The sequence below is a fragment of the Sebastes umbrosus genome, chromosome 5 (genome assembly GCF_015220745.1).
Source record: "Sebastes umbrosus isolate fSebUmb1 chromosome 5, fSebUmb1.pri, whole genome shotgun sequence".
NCBI lineage: Eukaryota > Metazoa > Chordata > Actinopteri > Perciformes > Sebastidae > Sebastes > Sebastes umbrosus.
This window is the reverse complement of record NC_051273.1, coordinates 14,884,391-14,908,974: the sequence shown is the minus strand read 5'-3', so window position 1 is coordinate 14,908,974 and position 24,584 is coordinate 14,884,391. Positions and strand designations below refer to the sequence as shown.

General features: G+C 41.0%; 1 protein-coding gene across 2 annotated transcripts in view; it reads left to right on the top strand.

The window, feature by feature from the left end:
• Positions 1–23,862, top strand: part of rnf220b (ring finger protein 220b) — a 35,688-nt gene extending 11,826 nt beyond the window's left edge. The window contains exons 3-16 of one of the 2 annotated variants that reach the window (XM_037769081.1): positions 11,084–11,210; positions 12,058–12,100; positions 12,200–12,292; positions 13,796–13,838; positions 14,144–14,233; positions 17,833–17,876; positions 18,171–18,258; positions 18,659–18,755; positions 19,647–19,706; positions 19,861–19,916; positions 20,037–20,121; positions 21,258–21,366; positions 23,241–23,315; positions 23,427–23,862. In XM_037769081.1, the coding sequence (XP_037625009.1) occupies positions 11,084–11,210; positions 12,058–12,100; positions 12,200–12,292; positions 13,796–13,838; positions 14,144–14,233; positions 17,833–17,876; positions 18,171–18,258; positions 18,659–18,755; positions 19,647–19,706; positions 19,861–19,916; positions 20,037–20,121; positions 21,258–21,366; positions 23,241–23,315; positions 23,427–23,498 (1,082 nt within the window). In that variant the 3' untranslated portion in view covers positions 23,499–23,862. The remainder of the gene's footprint in view (positions 1–11,083; positions 11,211–12,057; positions 12,101–12,199; positions 12,293–13,795; positions 13,839–14,143; positions 14,234–17,832; positions 17,877–18,170; positions 18,259–18,658; positions 18,756–19,646; positions 19,707–19,860; positions 19,917–20,036; positions 20,122–21,257; positions 21,367–23,240; positions 23,316–23,426) is intronic. The other variant, XM_037769082.1, reaches the window with a different exon arrangement.
• Positions 23,863–24,584: the final 722 nt, after the last annotated feature.

Sequence of the window (24,584 nt, the reverse complement as noted above, 5' to 3'; positions counted from 1 at the left end):
TACTTGACCATTAAGTAGCCTTATTTCAGGTATAAAATCATTGTTATGGCTTCATATAATATAGAAATATCATTCATTACTATCAATCAGTCTATCTATTCATATTTTTTGGAGTTCAAACACTTTGGAAATGGTTATGTCTTTCTTCTCCCTTATGTGCATTACAAACGGAACCGAAACCGTGACCCAAAAACCGCAATACAAACTGAACTGTGGGCTTGTTGAACTGCACCACTAGTATTTACAAACTCTTTTTCCTCTGAGATGCATATTTTAGTGTAAAATCCATCACACACACTGAGTCAGTGTCTCTCTACTAAGTTAACTTTGACTATAGGGGGCTTAACCGATAATGTCTATAACCAATAATTGATTGCTTTTGATTAGTTTTATCTGGAATCACAGTTTGAACTACGCTGCTTGTATCTGCGTGGACTCCTGGACTCTATGTGGTTTTCCTCTGGGTGGGCCGGTTCAGGGTCCTGCAGACTGGAGAGGGTCCAGTCTCATTAGCAGCGGCTGATCAGTCGCGTAGAGAGGAGGTTGAACTGTGAGCGGCTCCTGTGTGACCCCGCCGAGCAAGAACACAGAGGAGAAGATCTATACCCGCTGGCGCTGCCACAGGCCTCTTTGTTCTCCTGTGTTTGCTGACGGGGGAGATCGGAGGGGCGTATCGACGGCGGGGGCTCACGCCGCGCCGCGCTCACCAGGGCTACACAGGCGGTGTGTGTGTGTAAATGATATATACAGTACACCCATTTCTTTGTCACACACAAACCATTACAATGTGTGCATATTCACACTCTTTCACGACACACAGTAAAACTATCAGCAGCAGTGATTTCTAGTCTGATGTGGAGGGTCGTCGTCCGTCCACTCGAGAGCGTTGTATTAAAGCTCAATATATCTTCCTCTCAACGAGGCTTCAGGGTCGAGTGCTGGGATACCACACACAGCACGCAGGGATGCCCTTTATCCTCAACAGAAAGCAGCCATACAAGCATTATTTACTGCCCACCATTGTCTGCAGTCTAATGCTTAAACCACACAATAGATTTCAGCATTTAGGCAACTTACTTGCAAATATTTGAATGCGGAATTAAAAGTATTTCATCACACGGAGGGGACACAATATCTCGTACTTGTATAATCTAATTGAATCCAACACAACAGTCCTGCAACAAATATTTACTTTATTTACTTTAATATCTACTTTGTGATGTTCACAATTTTACATTTTTGTTGGTTGGCATTATTTAGTTCTACTGTACGGTTGTTTTGGGAGGCTGAGGTCGTGGTGTGGTTGTATTTGGTTGTATTGAATGTCCGTGGCAATGTCCACTCCTCTCTGGATCACATGATAAAGAGTTTACACATTAGTTTTAGCAGTTATTTTACGGTAACATCCTTAAAATTGCCGGAAAATGACAGAAAATGTAGGCAGCCACAAGAAAGTTACCGTGTAACCCTGTCCATATGCTGTAAATCTGAGAATTTTCTAGGAAAATTAAAACATCTGCTCAAAATAATCATAATAATTTACATTTAGACAAATGCTTTCCTAGATATTAAAAAATAGTTTTCTAGTTCCAAGTTTTATTATGAAGTAATCCTCAAAGCTCAGTGCTTTAAATTCCCGATTCCTCTCTCTCTTTGTGTTACTGAAGATAAGCCGCTCAATCATCTGCATCTTTCCACCATTTGAAGATAAAACCATCGTCATCTGCCATAATTGTTTGCTCATCCAGGCAGACACAATAACATCCTTTAGGAAGTGTGACTAACCCAAACACAGGTGTGTCACAGAGCGCCAGGTGCTCGTGGTCCTCTGGTACCAGCAGCAGTCAACACTGTTTCTGACAGTATCAGATGTTATCAGATGGCTTATCTGTGATGATGAGGCTGAGGGAGGGGGAGACGCTGGGTGGTGTCCGAAAAGTTCTGACTGGAGGCCTGTTACCAGAGCGATTGAGGCCCAATGCGGGGCTGCAGGGGGAGCACAACAAGTTAGATTTTGTTTGAAGTGTATTAGCGTGTCTCTAATGGCTGAGGCTTCCGCTGCTCACCTGCACTTCATAAAGTGTATGTGGGACAGGTGAGGGGGAAGCAGGTGGGTGTGTTTTCTTTGGTAGAGCAGGACAGTGCGTGTCAGCTGCCCCAAATTACCGGCTGAAAAGGAAAAAGTCGCTCAGAACATGTTAACTACACAAACACAGCGATTGATTTACCTTGCATGTTCTGGTATTTTCTGGCATTTCGGTGTGGTGGTGTGTTTTTATTATCAGGGCTATCCTCAACCAAAGAAATTCTTAGTTGACTAACACGCATACGATTTTGTCGACTAATCTATTAGTTGATTTAATCGACAGATCTGTAAAAGTTTCTCCACAAAGAATGAACAAAAGCGCCACTTTAAATCTTGTGTTTACCAGAGATGTGCTCATACGTTTCTTGAAAATAAGTCATTCAGCATGAAAAAGCATAAAAAACGACTAATCAACTGAAGAAATCTTTGTCGATTAAAACGACCGATTAGTCGATTATACTGTTTGTGTTTTAAGTCAGGGTTTACTCTCACTGCGTTGCTTGCTCTTCTTCTGGAGGTTTATCTTCTCTGCTCTCTTTCTTCCCTTCCTCTTCTCTCTCATTCCTTTCTTTTTGTTTGTCATATGTATTTTTATTGAAGTTGTGTTTGTGTTCACGCAGTTGTAGAACGTACAGGCTGACAAAACAAAGAAAAAGAAAAATTAAATGACTTAAGAGGAAAGAAAAAAAAACACGACCCTAACCAGACGTCAACCGATCATCTAAGAGCTCTCTGATAAAGAGTCATTATGAGAGAAAAGCAATGAAGGAGGGCCAAATGTTCTTAAAATCCTCAAGCTTTTCCTTTACAATGCTTTACTGAAGGTGGTTCTGGTGTTGTAATAAAATTAGTCATTCCTCTCTTTTTCCTCTCCATTTCTTGTAAGTCTTTTTCTTCTTTCTACTCCTTTATTTTCCCAGCAAACTCATCTGGAGTCATAATGACAGGACTTATGTTCAGATCTTTTTTTGTTACATATGCGAATAACTGTACATTGAACCTCTCGCCACCATCTGGGAACCTCATCTGAATTTTCAGCGTGTGCCTCGTGCACCTGATAGCAGCACTGAGAGCGCAGTAAACCTACTGTTTTTTTCTCACTAAAGAAAACGCTCACCTCTCTCTCATTGAGTCTGGTTATTTTAAAATTGCCAAAACTGCGGCGTGATGTTTGTGTAGGGAGTTAAAGTGCGAGCGACAGAGCCCTGATGGTGCGTGTGCCTGCAGTGCAGCGCTGAACGTGTCAGAGTTGGCACCGCAGCCGCCCACTTGATGCAAAAAAAAGCTCAGGCGTGATCTCTTGGGGTTTATTTTCAGGGCATGTTGGGAAATATAAAAAATCACTCACTGACGGAGAAGCAGACGAAACACCAAAAACTGGAGCAAGTTACAGGATGCAAGAGTAGAGCTCTCCGCTGTAAGAAAATGGTCCCAACTGATCAAATATATAGTAAGAACTCACTTTTGTAGTCTGTACAGTTGTTGTTGTACCACTGATGAGTCCTTCTATAATTAAACTCCTCAGTGAGCTCAACACACAGTGACACACTGTTTGTCCAATACTGTTTAGAAAAGTTGAGTACTTGACGCAAGCAACAGAGCAATCCTCTCATTTTCTCCTTATTAACCACTAATTGAGAGAACGAGCGAGAGGGGAAAAGAAAATGAGAGCGAAGTGATGAGGAGACGATGGAATAATAAGAGAGAGAGAGAGAGGTGGAGAGAGTATTAATGTGTATTAATCAGTGGTCCGGGTAATAGTGATCTGTATTTTTCTAATTAGCCTCTAATGAGGGATTGTGATCTGTCTATTAGCTTCTTGATGTCTCTCTCTCTCACACACACACGAACAAAGAGTGGTTGAGACGATCATGACAGGAGTAATGTATAGATTTGAATCAACATGCTTCAACACGCACACACATACACAAAAAGAAAAGAAAAAATATATTGCAGCAATCACACCAGTACATGAAATGTGTAAAAGCTCACAGCAGGCTCACACATGAGTTAATGTGTTACTTACTTCCAGAGGAAGGCACTCATTGAAACCCAACAATCTCTGGCAGTGTTTTGTGCCAATTGGTTTAATGGCTGCTAAAAATGTTAACAAGCAGGGCGTTGATGTCGCCATTGTCTGCACAATGGCAACTTTTCAGGAGCTTACAGAAGCACCCTTTGTGTTTTTCAGCTTGATCGCTACTTTTTGGTTTAAAAGTGTTTACAAACTCCAAGAGCGGTCGATTTTTTAAAACCATACAAGACTTTATAATCCGTAAAACTGGATGAAAATGTAAAATGTCACTGAGGAAAAACCTGGTAAAAATTAACTCAAGTTCAACCGATTATGTGAATTGATTGCCTGAAGTGTGTTGAGAGAGGTTCAGGTCGTGATAGTGTGATATAGTGCGACAGAGTTGGATCTCTGTGTATTTCCGTCTGTCTAGCGAGTGCAGGTTGATGGCATCAGAGTGAGTGACAGGCCACCGGTGAACATCTCCTTCGCTGTCCGCCGTCAGCCGCTTCTTGATCCACCGCCACTGCTCTGACTTTGACAGACAGCAGTCAGCAAACGGATGTCAAAGTCTGGATTTAGCATTTGGCATGGCCCAGAGTATGAGCTCGATTACGTCTCAACTTTTGGAGGATCATAACTGCTGACATTTGATAGATGACAGTATAGATGAGGAGAGAGAAAAGGGGGAAGACATGCAGGTAGAGGTCCTTGATTTGGGTCTATGACTTGGGACCTGATTCAAAACAAACCTGTGAAAACTAACCCTAAACCATTTTTTTTTAAACAAGAGACCATATCCCAAAGCAACCAGAGGACAGTCAGAACCAGGACCCAAGAATTAGACCGGATCCACAATGCCCAAACAGGACTTGAACCGACCATAATAGAGAGAGAACAGCTTTTACATCTTTGTCAATGATTTGCATAAAAGACGTTTACCTCCTTATACCAGTGCTTCTTTTCTTCTTCCTCATGTTGGACGTTTTTCCTATTTTTCCAAAGTTCACACCCACCATGTCACCTCTGCTGATAGCGAGTTTGCTCGGATCCACTCAAGTAGTCGACATTTTGAAACAAAGATCCCAAACCCGCAACAATAAATTGGGCAACGTATTCTCATACAACGCTTCATGTGATATTTTACCAAAAGTTATTCCTCATTTTTTGTGAGTTATCCTACGAATGTCCAGCGTCAATTTCCTCTCTAGTCTTTTCAAAATAAATTTTCATCTTCACAGGAAAGAACTTGGTTAGGTTTAGGAAAAGATCATGGTTAAGTTACGCCGTACCGGAAATGGCGTAACTTAAGTACTGAAGTTCCATGACAAAAACTACGTAGTTAGGTTTAGGAAAAGATTTCGGAAGTGGCGTAACTAAAGTACGTAAGTTACATGCCAAATAAATCAACGTTAACTTCTGGGACACGAATAGTGGTCTCCTGGGTGAAAGTCTGGTGTTTTTTAACCCACCCCAACCTCCTTCTTACGCGCAATTTGTGCTCTTTTTACGTCCTGGTTCACAATTACGTGGATTACATACGAATTGATTTTGTGGGCTGTATACGAATTACAGTGCATTTACTTTTTGTACGTATAGCTACGAACGGTGTATGAGAACAGCCTGGATTGGGACGCTACCTGACCCAATCAGGCTTGGACCACATCCAACTCAGATCTTGGGTTGGGCCTCAGTTACGGAACCAAGTGGACCTGTGAAGACCTCTAGTGTTCATTAATGTTGCACTTTTTTTTTTTAAAAAGAGCTTAATTGGCTTTTATAAGCTCTGCCCCCACCATGAATCATCAGCCTTGATGTTATTCAGATATTTCAGAACAAAACGCATCTAATAGACCTGCAGCTATTCCCCCATGAACTGCCTCGTAAGTAGCCTCATATCACCGCAAATACCCAAGGACAGTCCTAACTTTCCCCCCTGACTTCCACTCCCTCTCTCCAATCTGTAAGTCACTATCAAAGATCATTGAGCCATGCATCTCAATGAGGGCCAGATTGATTGGTTGGAGCGAAGCGGAGGCAGCAGGGTTCGATCTTTGCCCTCAGGTCCTGAGAAGGGAAATATGGTCACAGGGACACAGTCGCGCAGCTACCCAGTCGACTCTCCATCAACGAGATGATTGGACGCACACATGCTGAGCCACGCCCGCACCCGATGGAACAATTGTAGTGACTAATGGAGAAGATGAGAGAGAGAGAGGAATTGGGGGTTTGTGCGCTGATTGACCCGTGGTCAGAGAGGTTATGTCCATTGATCTGTAGGGCAGAAGAAAAGGGCTTTGGCCTGAGGTGCTTCAGAATGAGTCTATTTGGGGTTTAGGATTCCTGTCCGTTCCCACCAGGAGCTTTTTCATCATCTGACTCCTCGGGACTTACAGCTGCCGTCTCCCGTTGTCCACATAATGCACAGAGCACTACAGAGGCCAAAGGCCAATCAATGTTCTACAAGAGGTTGATACAGATCTTATTAGTCAATGAATGATCATTAGTGGTCTAACGAGGCATTGATTTGTGCAAGGGCCAAAGGTTGCGGTGGTTGTGGTGAGTGTCTTTAATACATTAAACACAATTGATTGCAGAGTAGAAGGGATATTTTTGAAGGATGCTGGAATTAGATCGGACAGTGAGAGATTTGAGGTCAAGCCAGGAGAGGGAGTGTGCCTTCATCGTTAGGACTGAACACGGATCCGAGCAGCACATTTGCGTTTTGTGTATTACCGGTGTAGCAATTCTGCAATTAATAAAAAGCAGATATCTAGAAGTAAGTCAAAGGCAGCTAAACTTGCTGTTTCAAAGGCTGGAGCAGCAGCCCTTTGAAAGCTGAGGAAATGACTCTGCTCATAGCAGATGTGTTACTACAGGGCCTATTATGTTGCTCATTAAATACCCAACCTCTCAATAGGCCATTATTTCCCCAATAAAAAACAAACGGCGGCCTGCATACTTTCCCCTCTCCCCCCTCCGCTTCAGAGGTTAGTTCTACCTCACAGACGGCAAAAAAGCCTGACTAATATCCTGCATGTGATGCTTTTAAATAGGAAGCAGGCCGCGGGATAGGGTGGGGTACAGGTGTGGCAGGAGCCAATGGCTTTTATAGCCCTCCATCTCCTCTGAAAGTGTGCCAAGGACCTGCCTCCACAACCCACCGCTGCAGTGTTAGCCGCCAAGCGTTAACTTCACTCCCCCCGCCAATCTCTACATGCCTACTGGTTATATAGAGTCTGTGCTTGTTACGACTTTATAGAGGGATTTCTGATGTGCTTAGAGAATTGTTTGATGATTGGGATAATGATGCCAGTTGGAGTGAGTTGTCTCAGCACTTTATCGCCAGTGAACACAGAGAGAAAAACAGAGCCAGCCAGCCGGCGCAAAACGAGCTCCACATCCTCCACATCCTCCCCTGGACGCTCGCTCGCATACGTCCCCTGCCATTCAAAGCCGTCCAATCCTCCTCACGTCAATCATAATTATACCACGTCCACAGGTTTGTCACCGGGGGGACGTTCGTCACCATGTCTCCCCTGCAGAACAGCCTTTTCATGCCCCAGCATAATGTCAGCGGGTGACATCCAGGCCTGATGTGATGTGGCATTCACTAAAGGTCACGTTAGGCATCTCCGCTCCGTCTGCATCAGCAGAACTGGCAGCCGTCATATGGGCGCTGGCATCGGCCATTACCCAAGCCCTCGGGGGGACTCGGCGCTTTAAGGATTTGTCAGCGGGATTCTGATCTCTCTGTTGCAGTGGCGAACACTGAACGCGGGACAGTCTTGACGCAGAACAACAGAAACTGGATTTGACCATCAATCACATCAACGGGGACGAGGAGGACGCCGATATCTTGTTTGTTTTCAAAAACATGAACTTTACTATCTCGTGATGCTCTTGATAGTGGAGACGGGGCGCAGACATATCGCAGCGCTCTAATGGGTTATTCGCCCCAGGGGTGTGTTCTCTTCAAATCCACGGGGAGATAAGAGATTGAATTGAGGCTCATGTGTGTGATTCCTTCCTGAAAATATGCTTTTTTTAACTGATTTATTTTCCATGACAATCCATTTGTTTTAGGTTTTCCATTCAAGTCTACAGTCGTGCTTTTATTTTATTGTGAAAATAGTTTAAATAGGGATAAAAATGAGATTATGCCTTTCATCGGAGCAAGACTTGAATATGGCCAAAGAGGCATCCTCCCAAGTGGGAACAGTAAAGTGAAGTGAAGAGAGCAAATGGCAGCTGGACAACGGCTAGACATCCAGGAAAGGAGGTCTTGAACTGGCGAGACACAAAGACAGAAAAAGGAAACAATCAGAGACACAGAGACAGTGAATCCATTAGGAGATGAGCCAGTCAAACTCAGCACAGCCCGGCAAGAGAGCGCCAATCCATCCGAGCCAGTTGCCGTAGTGAGGGAACAGTTAACAAGCCCCACAGGCAGGTTTTACAGCCCCCTGTTGTGTGTCTGAGACCCCCCAGGCTGAAGAGGGGCTGAGGCTGACTGATACTGACAGGGTTTATGTGGGCGGGGGCGGAGGGCAGCGGGGGGGATGGAGACGTGTAAAAAGGTGGTCATGAACCAACGACTGTCACTTATGAGAGCGCAGCACAAGCTCAGCAAAAGCATGCACACACACACACTCATCCATACATCCAAACATGCTCCCACATAATTAAATCTGATGTTTGTGTGGAGCAGAGGTGAAGGGTGGGGAGGGGGAGGCTGTAGTCGGAGGCGGAGGGGAGGGGAGCTTATCCAAAAAGTGGACCAATAAAACACCTGAAAATCAAATCCCATTGCTCTTATCGCGGCGCCATTCAGAGACGTTATCTGTGCAGGTAATGTGGTTATAAATTCAATTTCAGCCCAGAGATTTCATTGTTTACTGATGCCTGCATGTTCCGGGCGGCAGAGCGCAGAAAGCCCGGGAATGTTCGATGCGTGTCGGGAAAAGTCATTTAGGCTTCCGCGAGGGGATGCAAAAAAGGCGAGAGAGAGCGAGAGAGAGGGGTGAAACCAGGAGAGCTGTCACTCTCCCAAGGACACCTGACTCCGCTTTCTATTTTCCACCCCATGTTTTATTTAGAGGCCATTTTGTCCTATTTGGTTCCTCATTACGGGGGCTCATAGCTCAACTGATGTCAGGGGACGGCACTTGCCGACAGACATCGGCGTCTGAGCTTGTCATGTCGCTGGTCATTTGGAGTGGAGCTAGGGGAAAGTGTTGGTCCAGTGTTTGGGTAATAAGCTCCTGAAGGAAGTTCAGTCCACCGGGCTCCACACTGAGGAGGAAACTGTCAAAAATACTAATCTGTTTGTAATGTTCTGTATTAAAACGTGTAAAATTGTGATTGCCAGCCCCGTCATTTGTTTTCCCTTGACTGTGCAGAGATGGGAAATTAGGTGCATCTTGCCTACTAGCTCTCTCCGTGTGTGATTGATGGCTTTCAGGAGTAAATCACCTCATCTACTAGGTAAAATCTTGATATAGTAGAGCTCCTCAGGCTCCCAGCTGGCTGCTTATGGCAGTAATCCATCAGTGGGGCCCAATGGGCCGAGTGGCCCTCCTGGGTAATGTTCCTATTGACAGCCTATGATGTCAACACACTGACAGCAGGGGGCCATAGCAGTCTGTCTGTGTGTTTATGTGTGTGTGTAACCTTATTTTACTCTCACTGCCACAGATAGGTCTACTGAACACACACACAAACACACACGGTGAAGGCAGTTCTCAACTACTAAAACCTAACTATGAGCTAAATGAGCCGAAGTGTTACGGTGGTCTAGTGGCAACATCCCCAGTTAGTTTGAGTCCAGCTTGAGGCCTTTGTTGAATACTTACTGCTATCTAATGGAGGCAAAATACCCTAAAATGTAATACAAAAAAGTAACTTAAAGGAACAGTGTGTAGGTTTTGGTGGCATCTAATAGTGTGGTTGCAGATTGCAACCAACTGAGTACCCCTCCGCTCACTCCTCCCTTTCCAAGACTGCAGTAACGTGAGTGCAAAACTGTGATGACACCGTTCACCTCGCTCAGAGGCCATCCTCACCATACTAACACTACTTTAGGAGCAACAGAAGTCAGACGGCGGTTGGCGGTACCACGGTTTTGCACTCTGCAGATCGCATTATTGAAGTTTTACAAGCGTGTCGGAGAACTACGGTGGCCTTCAGGTAACCTAAAAACGTGAAAGCCTCTCTCTAGAGCCAGTGTTTGGTTTGTCCGTTCTGGGCTACTGTAGCAACATGGCGGAGCAACATAGCGGACTTCGTGAAGAGGACCCGCTCCCTATGTAGATATGAAGGGCTCATTCTAAGCTAACGAAAACACAACGATTCTTAGTTTCAGCTGATTATACACTAATGAAAACATAGTCATTAATATTATGTTCCATTTTAACTTCTGTTCATTGTGATGCACAAATCTGATGTTTTTTATGATTTTTTTTTTGTTCTTCATCAGTGTAAATGTCTGCAGGTATGCACAGTGAAGCATTTTTTTTAGGAATTAAAGTCAAAGTAAAGGCTATATGTAAAAAAGGGAAACATCTAATGAGTACTGAATAAAAGATTATTCACCACATAAACTGTTATATTCTCTGTATCACAGAACATCTTTTCATAGCCTCAAACACCAAGCCAGTAGGGCTGCGTATTGGCAAGAATCTGGTGATACGATACGTATCATGATTTTATGCAATCAGAACAGTGTGATCTACTACTTCAAGAGGACACATACACTGAGAGGGCACATCTCTTTGCAAATGAATAAAGTATTGACTGAGTTAATCTTTGCATATACACTATTAATTGAAAATGTTTTTGAGAATCAATACAGTATCACAAAACATTGTGATACTCAACATTATCAATATTTTCTTACATCCCTACAAGCCAACATGAAAAAGTCATGATACCGTTTTTTCTGTGACACCTCTTTTAATCGTCTCACTCTCCTTATTCTCCAGGCAAAGTGAAGGCTCTCTATGACGCTCAGGCCCCAGTGTGTCCAGTCTGCCAGGCCATTCTGCGACCAGGAGAGCTGCAGGAACACATGGAGCAGGAGCTGACCAAGCTGGCCCAGATACAAATCAGGTATCAGGATCTGATTTCACTCCATTCACATCCTTATTTAACATCATGCCACCAAGTGGTTTTATCCAGAAATCTCCTCACGCTACCGTCGAGGATCACGTCTTCATGTCCTCCCTCAAACCATTTTCTTTTTTCTTCTTCCATTTATCCATTTGTCATTTTATTCCTGTTTTGCATCCCAGACTTATTTCTGTTCAGCTTTCAGGTGATAATAAACATTGACAGATTTTGTAGCCAGAGGGACACCCCCTCCCCACCCCAATCCTTCCTCCCCTTCAAGTGGTATCTCCTGTCTTCTCTGTCACCTGCGTGCAGTGTTTACAAGCTCCCTCATTGTTCCCTACATATTTCATATTACAGCCTCCGGCCTCGAGGCGACCAATCACACAGCGGGTGGATAATGCCCTGCTAATGGTTGCTTTGAGCCCTACACACACACACACACACGCACAGTCTAAAACACACACACACACATACAGACACACACACACATTACCTGCTGCTTAGACCAGAAGAATGATTCCTCCAATAAAGACATTACACTCCAAATCTGCTTAACGACCGCTCCGTGGACAGTAATGGTTTCAAATTGAACTTGGCCCACGGGGACACTATGTGTGTGTGTGTGTGTGTGTGTGTGTGCGTGCGTGTGTGTGTGTGTGTACAGTATCTGTGTGATAGACATAAAGTGAGAAAGAGTAAAATGAGGTTACACACGAACTCAGACACAAATTCAGACAAGATAAAAGCCGAGCGTATTTACGAGATGACATTTAAGAGACAATATTGTGTTTGTATATTTTGTATATTATATTATCTGTATTATTTGCCTCTCTTGTCTCTGCAGTGTCACTCCAGTGCAGCACAACCACCTCATCAGGACGCCGAAGGTAAACGGTTGATACCCTCGTTTAAAGTTTAAAGAGAACACAGCAGCTGTAAATGATCCTTCCTTTGACTCTCTCTTCTTTCTCCTTTTCTCTGTCCAGTCTCTGTCGCTCTCTCTTCATATCAAGCGTGAAGGAGGTTCTCCCACCTCGCCCCCTCGAACATCTGAGGACGCCCACTCCGACCGGTACCAGGTGAGGTTAAAAAAAGAACTAAACCAGTATCAGATTATCAGGAGGTTCACATTTACAGTGACATGATTGTACACATTTTCAATGGAGCTCAAATTCTTTCTTTTTTTTGTGATAAAATATTTTATTGGTCTTAAAGATATGCATTGGAAATTATTAACAAAGAAAATTACATAATTCAAAACAAAACTATAATTGAAAAAATTAATAATAAAATTATAACTAATAATGAAAATAAATTAATGAATTAATAAAAAAAATAATAATAATAATGGTGACTCCCACCCCCAAATAGATATCCATGTAATACACTCTGGGATGTGTTATGATAAAGTAAAGTTACATAAATTCTTGGATTTTACTTAAGGCTCCAGTCCAGATAAGATAGTTTTCTCTTTAGCACCATGCATCCTAGCTACGGAAAGTTCCATACTGACATCAAGATAATAGATAACCAATAAGATTTTGTTTTTGTTTTTGATGTTGTGATAGATTTAGTAAGGACAAATCATGAAGGAGCCACACAGTAGGGGTGCATGGCACTACATAATTGAAAACAATTGTCAAAAAGGAGCTTAGATTTAAGTAAAAATGTATAAATCCACCTTCTTCCTCTAAAGATGTACAGAAACTTATTTGTTAAACTGTAGGAATGGAATACAATAAACTGTAATATGTTATTTATGTTATTTGTCAGGTTCATACTGCTTGTAATTACTGAGTGAATGTTACGGTTACTGTGTGAAATCTTTAAAGAGTTTTCCCTGAATTTTATATGCGTCACTTCCAAACATGTGTACTGATACTTCTGATTAGTGCATTATAAGAGAACTGGTTAACTAGTAGTATCATAAAAACTGTTTTTTTTCCTGTTGTGGTGCCGGTGACTCACCCGTTTTATGGTCTGGAGTTGATCAAATACGCCGCTAACACTCAACACGTCACTTAAAAGGGCTAATAGGTTCATCAGGAGTCAAGTCAATTTCATTTATATAGCTTAAAAACACAAGTTTGTTTCGAAGTGCTTTATAAATTCTCGATAAGGAAAAATTCCACAAAAGTGCGAATGTGTTACTTGATGACATCACCACATTACGGAAGAAAAAGCAGGACTTCAAGCGAGGAGTTTCAGGCAGTTCAGGAGCAGTGTTTCTGTGGGGGAGAGTAACACCCTTTGGCATGGACTTTGGGCTTTGTAATTTTGCAGACCTTTTACATGCACAAAAAAACTACATAACACACTAAAGGAAAGGGAAAAAGCACAAAAGCATAATAGGTCCTCTTTAAGGCTCTCGAATAAGGCCATCTTTGCTCTCTAATAAAGGTGACAAACAAGTGTTATCCATGACAAGCACAAGAAATGAAGACATCCAATGTGTTGATATTGTACTGGTATCGACTGTGCTGCTGTTCATTTATTCCAGTAGAAATGTGAATGAAAGATATTGTTTAAATCCTACTTAAAAATATGAAACCTTCTGATGTCGTCCTTTCTGTGTGTTGCAGACGTTTCTCCGTGTGCGAGCCAACAGACACACAAGACTAAATGGTACGTCGATGCATGCAGAGTGGACTAAATGTTGTGCTTCATTGCTGTTCAGTACAGTAGACTGTATCAGGTCAGCTGTTTTAAATGGCATTGATTTTTTTTTTAAGTAAGGAGTCAGTTTTTTAAAAACATTCTAGTTTCTTTTGTTCACCCTGATGCGACCAGTTATGTGTTACGTCCCCTCACCCCTCACCAGTCGTTCAGATATCACCCTTTTTTTCCCACACCATCTCACGCCGGCCTAGCGCCCACACGAGCAGAGGAGCTATTAACCTTTCAACTTTGACCTCTTGATATGTTAACAGTCGATGACCTCTGCTGGTGCAGGTGCTACGTCAAATCCGCCCCATTACGCCCCCACAGCGCAGGAGCCCACCTAGACTGCACACAAGCTGGTAAGATGCACCGAGAAGCACTTTTATTATCACCATCACGTTTAAAAAAAAAGGTTATGACTTTCTAATAAAGAGCTTATAAGCTATAACAAATGGTTTTATCAATGGTTAATAAATTATTTACTAATTGCCACTGTCCAATGAAAACCATGTATCTCCAAAATGACACTTGCTTTTACCAACTTGCAGTTATAAAAGTTAGTCTGCAACTAAGGATTACTTTCATTGTCAAGTAATCTGTTGATTATTTTCTCGATTAATCGATCAGTTGTTTGGTCTAGAAAAATGTTGATTATTGTTTCCCAAAGCCCAAGATGACGTCCTCAAATGTCTTGTTTTGTCCACAACTCAAAGATATTCAGTTTACTGTCATAGAGGAGTAAAGAAACCAGAAAATATTCACATTTAAGAAGCTGTAATCAGAGAAATTAAACTTTTTTTTCTTAAAAAAATCACTCAAACCGATTAATCGATTATCAAAATAGTTGGCGATTAATTTAATAGTTGACAACTAATCGATTAACCGTTGCAGCTCTAAAACTGAATATGTCATTAATGAAACGTTGTTACCATCACATGATGATATAAAGAACAATTTAAAGGGATGAACACCAGGTAATGGGATTTTTCACAACCTGGCAACCCAAAACCTATTCTTATTAATGGCTTAAAACTAATCTACCAGTAATAAAGCCATTACGTACAGCTTATAAACGCTTTATCAAGGATGCCTTATTAGAAAGTGGTACCAAAAAAGATTAATAAAAGTATAAATAAACAGTAATAAAACAACTATTTCATTTTATTTCCTTTCCAACATGGTCTGCAACAGTCAAACGATTTTAAAAGTGATATAATAGAGTCACTGCACTGATAAAGACGTGTAGACGTACAGAAGCTGCGGCTGACACTGCAGACATCTTACTGCTGTTATTATTAACGCTGAGATTCTCCAGCTCTTAGCTGACTCTTCAAACTGCCAGAGCTGTCGAGGTCTGTTAGCCTTTATTGGGCCTTATAACAGGACAGCATAATGAGCTTCTAAATACATGTCAGAGAGGAAAACGAAGAAGAGAGGAGGAGGAGGTGGAGGAGGGGGCTCCTCTGTTGATTAATCAACCTCTCTCTCTCTCTCCTCTCTCTGTTTGATGAGCTCTTCCTCATCTATGACCGTCTCTTTAACCCTCATTATGTCCGCTGGGATGGCGGCGCTCGGGTCACGGCCACCAGCTCTCTGTGTGTCCCCCCTACTGTCATCCAGCGGGAATTAGAGGGCCCTAAAACTTAATGTCCCCTTATGCAATCTGCAGTCAGTCAGGTCACAGTGGGAGAGGAGGTGCAGTTGGTGTTCTGCCGTGTTAACTTTTATATCAGAGAGGAGAGAGAGGGGGATGACAGGACGGGGATGGGAGGAACGTTTTGGATCCACTGATGAAAAAACCTGCAGTTGTCGCTTATATAAAGTCCACATCTGAGTTTTCTGGCTCTTTTTGTGTAATTGCACCGCAGGTTCTGTGTGTGAATGTAGTCGACTTGTTCTGTGATTCTGTTACAGGCTGATCCACGTATAAACTGTACAGTTTTTTAAAGGGGATACATCACGAAAAACTCACTTTTTCAGTGCTTGTTCACATACATTTGAGTATCTGGAGTGCCTACCAACCCACAAACTGTGAAATAAGACAACCCAGTCAGTTGTTTGTAGGCTGTCTAGATTAGAAAATATGTGACTCAACAAACCATTGAGATTTGGCTCCCCTTCCTATGTCACAGGCAGGCTCATTAGAATATTTCGCCCACGGCTTGAGAACTACCTTTGCAAAGGTGCGCCATTTTTCTCGCAAGCCAATCAGAGCGGACTGGGCTTTTTCAGGAGGGGGTCTTAAAGAGACAGGCACTAAAACGGAGCGTTTCAGACAAAGGGTGAATACGGGTATACTCAGACGGACAGTATGAGAAAAATAAAGTGTTTTTTGAACACCAAAACATGCAAATATGTTCTAGTAAAAACCTAAAATACAAGTATGAACCTGAAAATGAGCATGATATATCCCCTTTAAAAAAAGCTCAAACAATTTTTGAATGTTGTTGCTGTCGGACGAGCTCAAGTATCATCACCCATCATGTTCCAAGTGTGTTCATTTTAAAGTGGATGTTATTATTTAACACTACTTATCATAGAAAAGTGGATATTGTTGCAATATTTTTTGTATATAAGACATAATGATCCTGAAACCTGTCAGTGTTTAGGTCTCTTATTTTAATTTTTTCAATGGGCTTGGTGCCACTCTCGCACCAAGTGCATGCTCATGAGAATCTCTTGTGGGTCTCTAAATTATAGAGTAGGAGTATAGAGAGTATGGTCTAGACCTGCTCTATATGAAAAGCGTCTCGAGACAACTTCTGTTATGGTTTGATGCTATATAAAAATAAATTTAATTGAACAGGTCGGGGTTGAAATTGTTTTCTTTCCACAGTTTCAACAAGGCATCCATTACGTTTAGCTATGTATATGTTTATTTCCATCTTAAACTCAACTATATTGTTTTTTAACAAATTAAAATGTTACCCCTGATTGGGAATCACTGGTGTACATTGTCAAAATGTGAAAATTAATAAAAACTTAAATGGCAGAAGTAAAGATATGAGCTCAGAAGATCACACGGTGGTATAAATTAACATGAAGATTATGTTTTTCTGGCATTTTTGTGTTCATCACATAAACACGTAAAAAAAAAAAAAAATCTTGCAATTAATAAAAAAAAAGTTAAAAATTAAAATAATTCATTTGTGTGGTGAGCAGGGCTGAACCTTATGTTTCAAGGCCCTCTTCAGGGTTAATATGTTTTCTTTTAATTTCTTGACTTAAAAAAAAAATGCAATATAGTGTAACTTTAAACTGCAACAGTGCTCCAGTTAAGTGGTGCAACTTGTTTTATAGTGTACCCAGATTTAAACCTTAATATCTTAATGGCACTTCTAATGTGTATCATCAGTGTAAGCCTTAATAAAAACCCTGAGACAGAGACAGGACTTTCATGGCAGTGTGATTGGCCAATGGGGAAAATGCACCCAGCTGCTCCCAACTATCAGTCAGGAGCCGGCCCCCACACCCTGCACAACACGTGATCTGAATCATTTGCTAATTACCTCAAGAGTCAGTCAAAATGAATGTGGAAAAAAAATATGTTTAGGAAGACACAATCCCCAGAAAATGGGTGACTGCTACATGTGAAAGTTGTGTTTTTGATGAAAACTATTAACTACATCGCAAAGGAAGACTGAAATAAAATATATAAATTTAGGATGAGCCAAAAGAAAAAATACAATACCCTTCCTCCTATATACTCTTCTCTGAGTGACCTCCATCACAAACTGAGGAAGGAATACACATTTCTACATGGGAAATATTTGGATTTTACTGTAAGACACAAAATGTCATGGGATCAGGCCCCTTATTCAATCTGCAGTCAGGAATAAAGGAGGTTTGTGTGCAATCTGAGAGTTCAAAATCATAAAGGGACCATCTAAAGTCACTGTGACCTGCTTTTAAAGTATCTCATCTCATCTTTGTCTTTCATCTCATTGTCTGTTCCCAGTCAGGATCGGAAAGCTGAAGAGGAGGAAACATGAAGATGGACAGGTGAGTGTGTTTTATATTTTTTTTCCAAAGAAGACAGATGAAAATCTTTCTTTCCTTGACATTTTTATTGTAATCGTAGACGAGTCCCACCACTGTTGACTGCTTTTGTTCACGTAGCATCAGGGTCCCTGTCAGCTCGCTGCAGTGTATCCATGTGAAAACACCGCCGGCATTGGTTCACAGCTATGACAACACAGAAGCAGATACGTAGCTGGAGGCTACGGGAGGCATATGGACATATTCACCAAGACAGTGATATAACTTTATGTTTCTCTGTGTGTGTGTGTATTTTAGGAGGGTTCAGCAGACTTGGCGCCGTTGCAGGACGAGTGGAACGAGAGGAGAAGGATGCAGATGTCGTCTATAGTGGGAGGGTTTAAAGGTAAGAATAAATGCGTGCGTGTCGTAAGTGTGTGTGCGTGCCATCGACGTACTCGTGTGTGATCTTGCTCAGTGGAGGGTGAATGATGTGACTGAGTGACAGCTGAAAAACCACTGAACTTTTCAGTCCAGATTACAGCGGAGCAGGATGCCTTGAAGGTTAGATTGAAAGTAACGGTTTCTTTTACCCGAGAAAGAAGCTCTGACCTGCAGACTTGTTACACGCTGACTGACGGCAACAAGCATAACATTCACCTTATTGTGACCTCAGAAATAAGAACGGCCCGCTCCCTCTCTCTCTCTCTCTTTCTTTCTTGCTACTTTTTACAAGCAACTCCATACCACAGCTGTTTCAACCATCACAATGTGTTTTGATTGTTCTTGTGAATCTGTCTCCTCAGGTGCAGTGCTGGTGAGCACAACTTCTAAAGAGTGTCGAGACAGTGACGCAGACCTGGACGTAGATGGAGACGACACTCTGGAGTACGGCAGAGCGCAGTATCCTGTAACACAGCAGCAGCAGCAGCAACACTGAACTTTACTGTGTATTTGAGTTCATAGTGGAGTGAGAAGAATAGGAAAGAAACTCTAACTTTCCACATTTTGGAATCAATCATGTCGGGCAAAGAATTACCAGAGGCCCAACGATTCGATATTATCACAACACTTAAGTCATGATACGATCTTATTGTGATTTTAAACATTTTGCGATATGCTGAGTATTACGATAAGATACTTTGCGATATATTGTGATTTATTACCTTTTTTCAACTGCAAATTATGAAGTTTGTCAACATCTGTTTTCACTCTGGTCATCTCAGAGTTTTCATTCACATATCTCGAGGTCAGAGGTCAAGGGACCCCTTTGAAAATGACCATGACAGTTTTTCCTCGCCAAAATTTAGCGCAACTTTGGAGCGTTATTTGTCCAATCATTCTTCCCGACAAGCTAACATGATATTGGTGGGTACCAATAAATTCTATAGGTTTTCTAGTTTCATATGATACCAGTATCTTCACTCTAGCTTTAAGACTGAGCCCGCCCACAAATTAATAGTTTATATGATAAAAGATCGATATTTGACGTCCGTGTATTGATACAATATTGACACGCAAAATATTGTGAAACTATGCTGTATCTATTTCTTCACCATCCCTACAATCATAGGGGTGGAGAACATTGCTGTCTTGAAAAGTTGGCTTTAACTTAGAAGAGAAGATGTGACTAATTAAGATTGTGGATTCAAAATTTAATGTATTTTTATTTGCTTACAAACTCCTTAACTATTAGACAAACTATCACCATTTTTCAACATTTGTAAATAAAGATAAGTGTCCTACTTATTGTTATCCTTGTGTTGTTCGATGTTTCCTGACCTTTGTTCTCAGATACACAGAGACAGATGTGATCCCCTGCTCAGGAGAAAGCTCCAAGGAGATAACAGTGAAGTATGTATCCCACCTGATCATTCACAGTGGATGTTCAATTAGATATGGAAATTATCATTTAATCTATTCCTTATCATTCATCACAGGAGATTTTTCCTTTCAATCTTTTATGTTTTTTGGCTTTTAAAATGACTGTTTTGTTATATTTTTCCAGCAGTACGTTGCCTGACTCCAGAGTAAGCCTAGAGTTTTCCAAATGGTCAAACAATGGTGAGTTAAATAAACTCTGAATGAATGAAATGATTGAATAAGGGAAAAAAATTAATATGAATTTTGTAAAAAGGTAGATGCTTCTCTTATTCATCTGTTTTTATTTGTCTGTTCACTCAGGGAGCCCATCTACTAGCAGTGGAGAGAAAGTGGACAGCAGCATCGCTGGTCTCCCCAAAACCTGCAAAAACTCTGAGATAGAGACGTGAGTTTATCACTCAGAGTTTACAATTCACAGCAAACATGGTTAAGTCATGTTTCTCTGTGATATCCTCACTGCTAATAATCTCAAAGACATTCTCAATGTAAGGGTAGAACACACTTCAGGTTGTGATGTACAGTTTTATTGAAAGTGTTACAACAGTCACCACACTTTCTCTGAGCGTTTTATATTGACGTGGATGATTTTACATTGTAGTTACTTTAGCGCCATACAGACGCTAAAGGGGTGCCTTGTGTCCTGGGAATGAGAACAGACTGGGATATTATAAATAATACATAAACAGAATTTTCTTCTCCCAATTAATAAAGTTCTTGCACACAATACCGTTCTTTGAGTAAATTATTCCTCTTTGTCGTCAGTCAGTTTGGATGTCTGCTTTATCTGTCAGCACATACTGCTCAAGTCTTTTTGTGTGATAATTCTCATATAAAGTTTTTATTTTTGTGTAAACTCACACGGTTTGGGCTCCAGAACTAAAATCAAGTTAAAAATCAATAAAAAAAAACACGGGTCATGCAAAGAGAGTGAGAGTAAGGTAGGTCATATGTAGTGAATCCCAGGTGTTAAAAGCAGGTGTGAATCAGACAGTCAGAGCTGAGGAAGTGATTCCATCCCTCACTGTAAAGTGTATTTTGGCGGCCGGGCTCTCTGTGTCGTATCAGTTCAGACTACCTGCCCCTGCTCCCGCCAGCCTGATACACAATACTATAGCAATGTGATGATGTCATCAATCAAGGTCATAGCAGGCGCGTACACACATTTCATCACACTTAATGCATCGTAGCCTGTCGGCCTCACCGTACAGTATGTTTGCACGTTTCTTGTAATTGTATCTATGTGTATGTCTATCTCTGTGAGGACCCTGACACCTCAACCCCCCCACCCTCACCTCACACACACACACACACACACACACTCGGCCTATGATAAATGAGACAGCGAATGCAGGCAATGTGATTGCTGCTAAATTTCATGCTCAGTGTCCATGTTGGCCAGCGAATAATTTAATCTGTCTTCGATTTATAAATGACTCTCCAGTGTCTGCCTAACTCACGCACCCTCCCATCTCCCCTCCTGTTACCGTCCATGTGTGTGTGTGTGTGTGTGTGTGTGTGCAGGCTCTCGGAGGATTCCACGCTGACAACTCTGGATGCACTTAAAGCTCGGATACGGGATTTGGAGAAACAGTTGTCTAAAGGAGACAGATTTAAATGCCTCATCTGCATGGTGAGTAGGAGGCCGAATTAAATCAACAGAGCGGACACACAGAATAGAGATAACAGCGCAGTGATGCAGAAACTGGTGATGTTCCTGCAGGGACCTGTGTTTTTAGGCAATAAGTCAATAATATCAGTTATGCTTTTTCAATGGAATATACTGTAAATGTGATGCTGATGATGATATTTTGATTTGTATGTGTTTTTGCTTTTTTGAAAATACGGGAAACACTTTAATTAATATAATTAATAATCTCAAGTGACTCTGTTTGTTGACATGAAATTATAATGAATTAATTGTCAATTCTGTATTATGTATTACATCATAGATTGATGTACTGTAGTAGGGCTGGGCGATATGGAGAAAATTAAATATCACAATATTTTTTGAACAAATACATCAATATCAATATTGCAACGATATTGTAGGTTGACCATTGGTGCTTTTACAAAATACTTACACAATGAGATTTTTGATAAATAATCACCAGTAATGTGGATATAATGACTAATTATAAATATAATAGAACAGCTAGAACAGTCTGTTAAGTTCAGAAAACTACATCACTTTACTGTAATGCAGCCTTAAAACCACGAAAAGACACTTATGCGATATTACAATATCCAAAATCGAAGACGATATCTAGTCTCATAGCATATCGAGATAATATCACCCAAGCCCTGTACTGTATAAAAGCTCTGACACAGATATGATTTTTTTCAAAACTAGTTTCCTCAAGTGCTGTAATTATTAGTCAATTAATCCAACAGTTGATCTACAGCTAATTAATAGACAATATTTTAACAATCAGTTAATCATTTATTGATCAAAAATGCCACGTTTGCTCACTCCAGATTCTGACATGTGAGGATTTGCTGCTTTCCTCTGATTTATGTTATTAATATTAATATATAATTTTACACTGTTGATTGATCCCAAAAGTAGTAGAAGTATGTGAAGATATATCGATGACCTTTGAGAACTTGTGATGAATGATTTTCACAACTTTATTTGCATTTTATAGAGCAATTGATTAATAGAAATAAGGATTGATCTCTAATGTAAATAATGATTAGTTACAGCCCTATTTTATACAACAAAAAATCTATGTTGTAGTTCAAATACAAGCACACTTACAGCTCTATAACATCATAGAGTCAAAGCACAGTTTAATTATTTTTTGAGAAGACAACACTGCTGTGTGCAAGTCGACCTTCAATCAGATAGTTGTACTCATGAATAAAGTAATGTTGCTAACTCCGTACTTTGACGGTTTTAAAGTGACGGACTTACCTTGCTCATTTTGATTTGAACTTGTGGAGATAATTGCTAACACAATATGTTTTTTTTATCATGTATTAAAACTGAAAGAGTATAGTGTAATAAATCACTAAACACCCCAGATGGGCCTTTCCTGTTGTTAAAAAGGCTTCAATAAAAATTGATAGGACATCTTTTAATGCTCTTATTATAGTTTGACATGGACATCTAGTGGCAGCTTTATGTACTACATGCAATGAATCCGATCTAGTGCTGGCTTCCTCAATGTACCAAAAATGACATACAAACAGTATGATGAAGCAGCCTTCTGTTATTATAACAAAATCCCATAACAAAGACAAGCAGCTTCTGTTCAAAACGTATTTTTATGATCTTGCTTTTAATTAATTCCACCTTTTTCTGAAATCATTGTTATTATTCTATATTTATTTCATATTTCTCATACTTGTTTTATGGTTTTATACCTTAAAGCCTATTTTTAATACCTATGTTATTGATTTGTGTCTCTTGTGAAACACTTTGAGCTGCATTTTATGTTATGAAACATGCTATATAAATAAGGTTTATTATTATTAATCATCACCTGTGTTTTCCCTCTGCAGGACACGTACACGACCCCTCTCACCTCCATCCAGTGCTGGCATGTTCACTGTGAGGAGTGTTGGCTTCGAACGCTGGTAAAACATCACATTTGTGATTTAATGAGTCACATCAAAATGAAGTAAAGTGATCAGAGATTGTTTAATAAAAGACAATTTTTGTTTAATTTTGTTTCTCCTTTTCTTTAGGGAGCAAAGAAGTTGTGTCCTCAGTGCAACACCATCACCTCGCCTGGAGACCTGAGGCGGGTCTTCCTGTGACGCAGCTGCTCACACAGCGAGGACGGGCTTCTTCTGTTTTTAACCAATCAGGGGTGGATTTGTGGGCAGCTGGCCTGTCGTAGACTCCCACCCTCCTCTTCCTCCTCCTCCTCCTCACACCTCTCTGGTCCTACCTGTCAGTGTACTCCTAACATCCACTAACCCCTGACAATTTGAAGAACAGCAAGTGTGACCTATGACCTTCCTTTACAGCCGTGTACAATAATATCCCTGTTCCTGCTGCAACAGCAACCAGATCAGAAGAAACCACCCGAGAGCTCAGGCACTGAAAGAAAAAAAACGCTTTGGGACAATATTTATCGATTTTATAATCCTTTTTTTCTGTTTTATGAGGGGAAAAAATCACATGCAAAGCACATGTACATAGTTTTGTGTATGTTTGGATCGATGTGTGTGTGTGTGTGTATATGATGTTGACTAGCAGAACAACCCAACTGTATTTACTGTACAGAGTTTGTCTTTGCTTAGATCATTTATTATTTGTTTAGCTCCAGTAGAAACATTCACAATAATCTCATATTGTCTTTCTCACTGATGTGTTTCTTTGTATAGGGTCATTAAATCTAATTTTATCAATGTTACTACAATAAAACGTGTGTCTAAAAAGTTTCACAATGCATTTTATCTTTGGAGTTTAACATGAATATTCACCTGTGGAATGTGTGGGATTTCTTTCATCTGGTGTTGTTTAGGCCCGTCGACAGCCTTGTTGTTATGACTTGTATGTGGTGAACTCGCCCTTTATTAAGAAGTGGGTCGGTGCAGGATTAGTGAGGTAGAGCCCATCACAGCTCATCTGGAGTCGAGGGACACTAAACCCTGCTATTCTGAGCTTTTACTGCGTGAGGGACAGAAGACTACAAGGTTCAATCACAGAGAAGGAAAACGCCACAAAAATCCTGAATTCATTATAGTTAATAGCAGGATGATGTCATTTAGAGTCCATCAGCAGTCAGCTGTTTTAGATTCAATGGCTTAATTCTTTTATGGTTTCCAAAATGTAACTCCATTGTAGTGGGAACAGTGAAAGAGCACATATGTTTCCGTCATTCCCACCACGTTAAC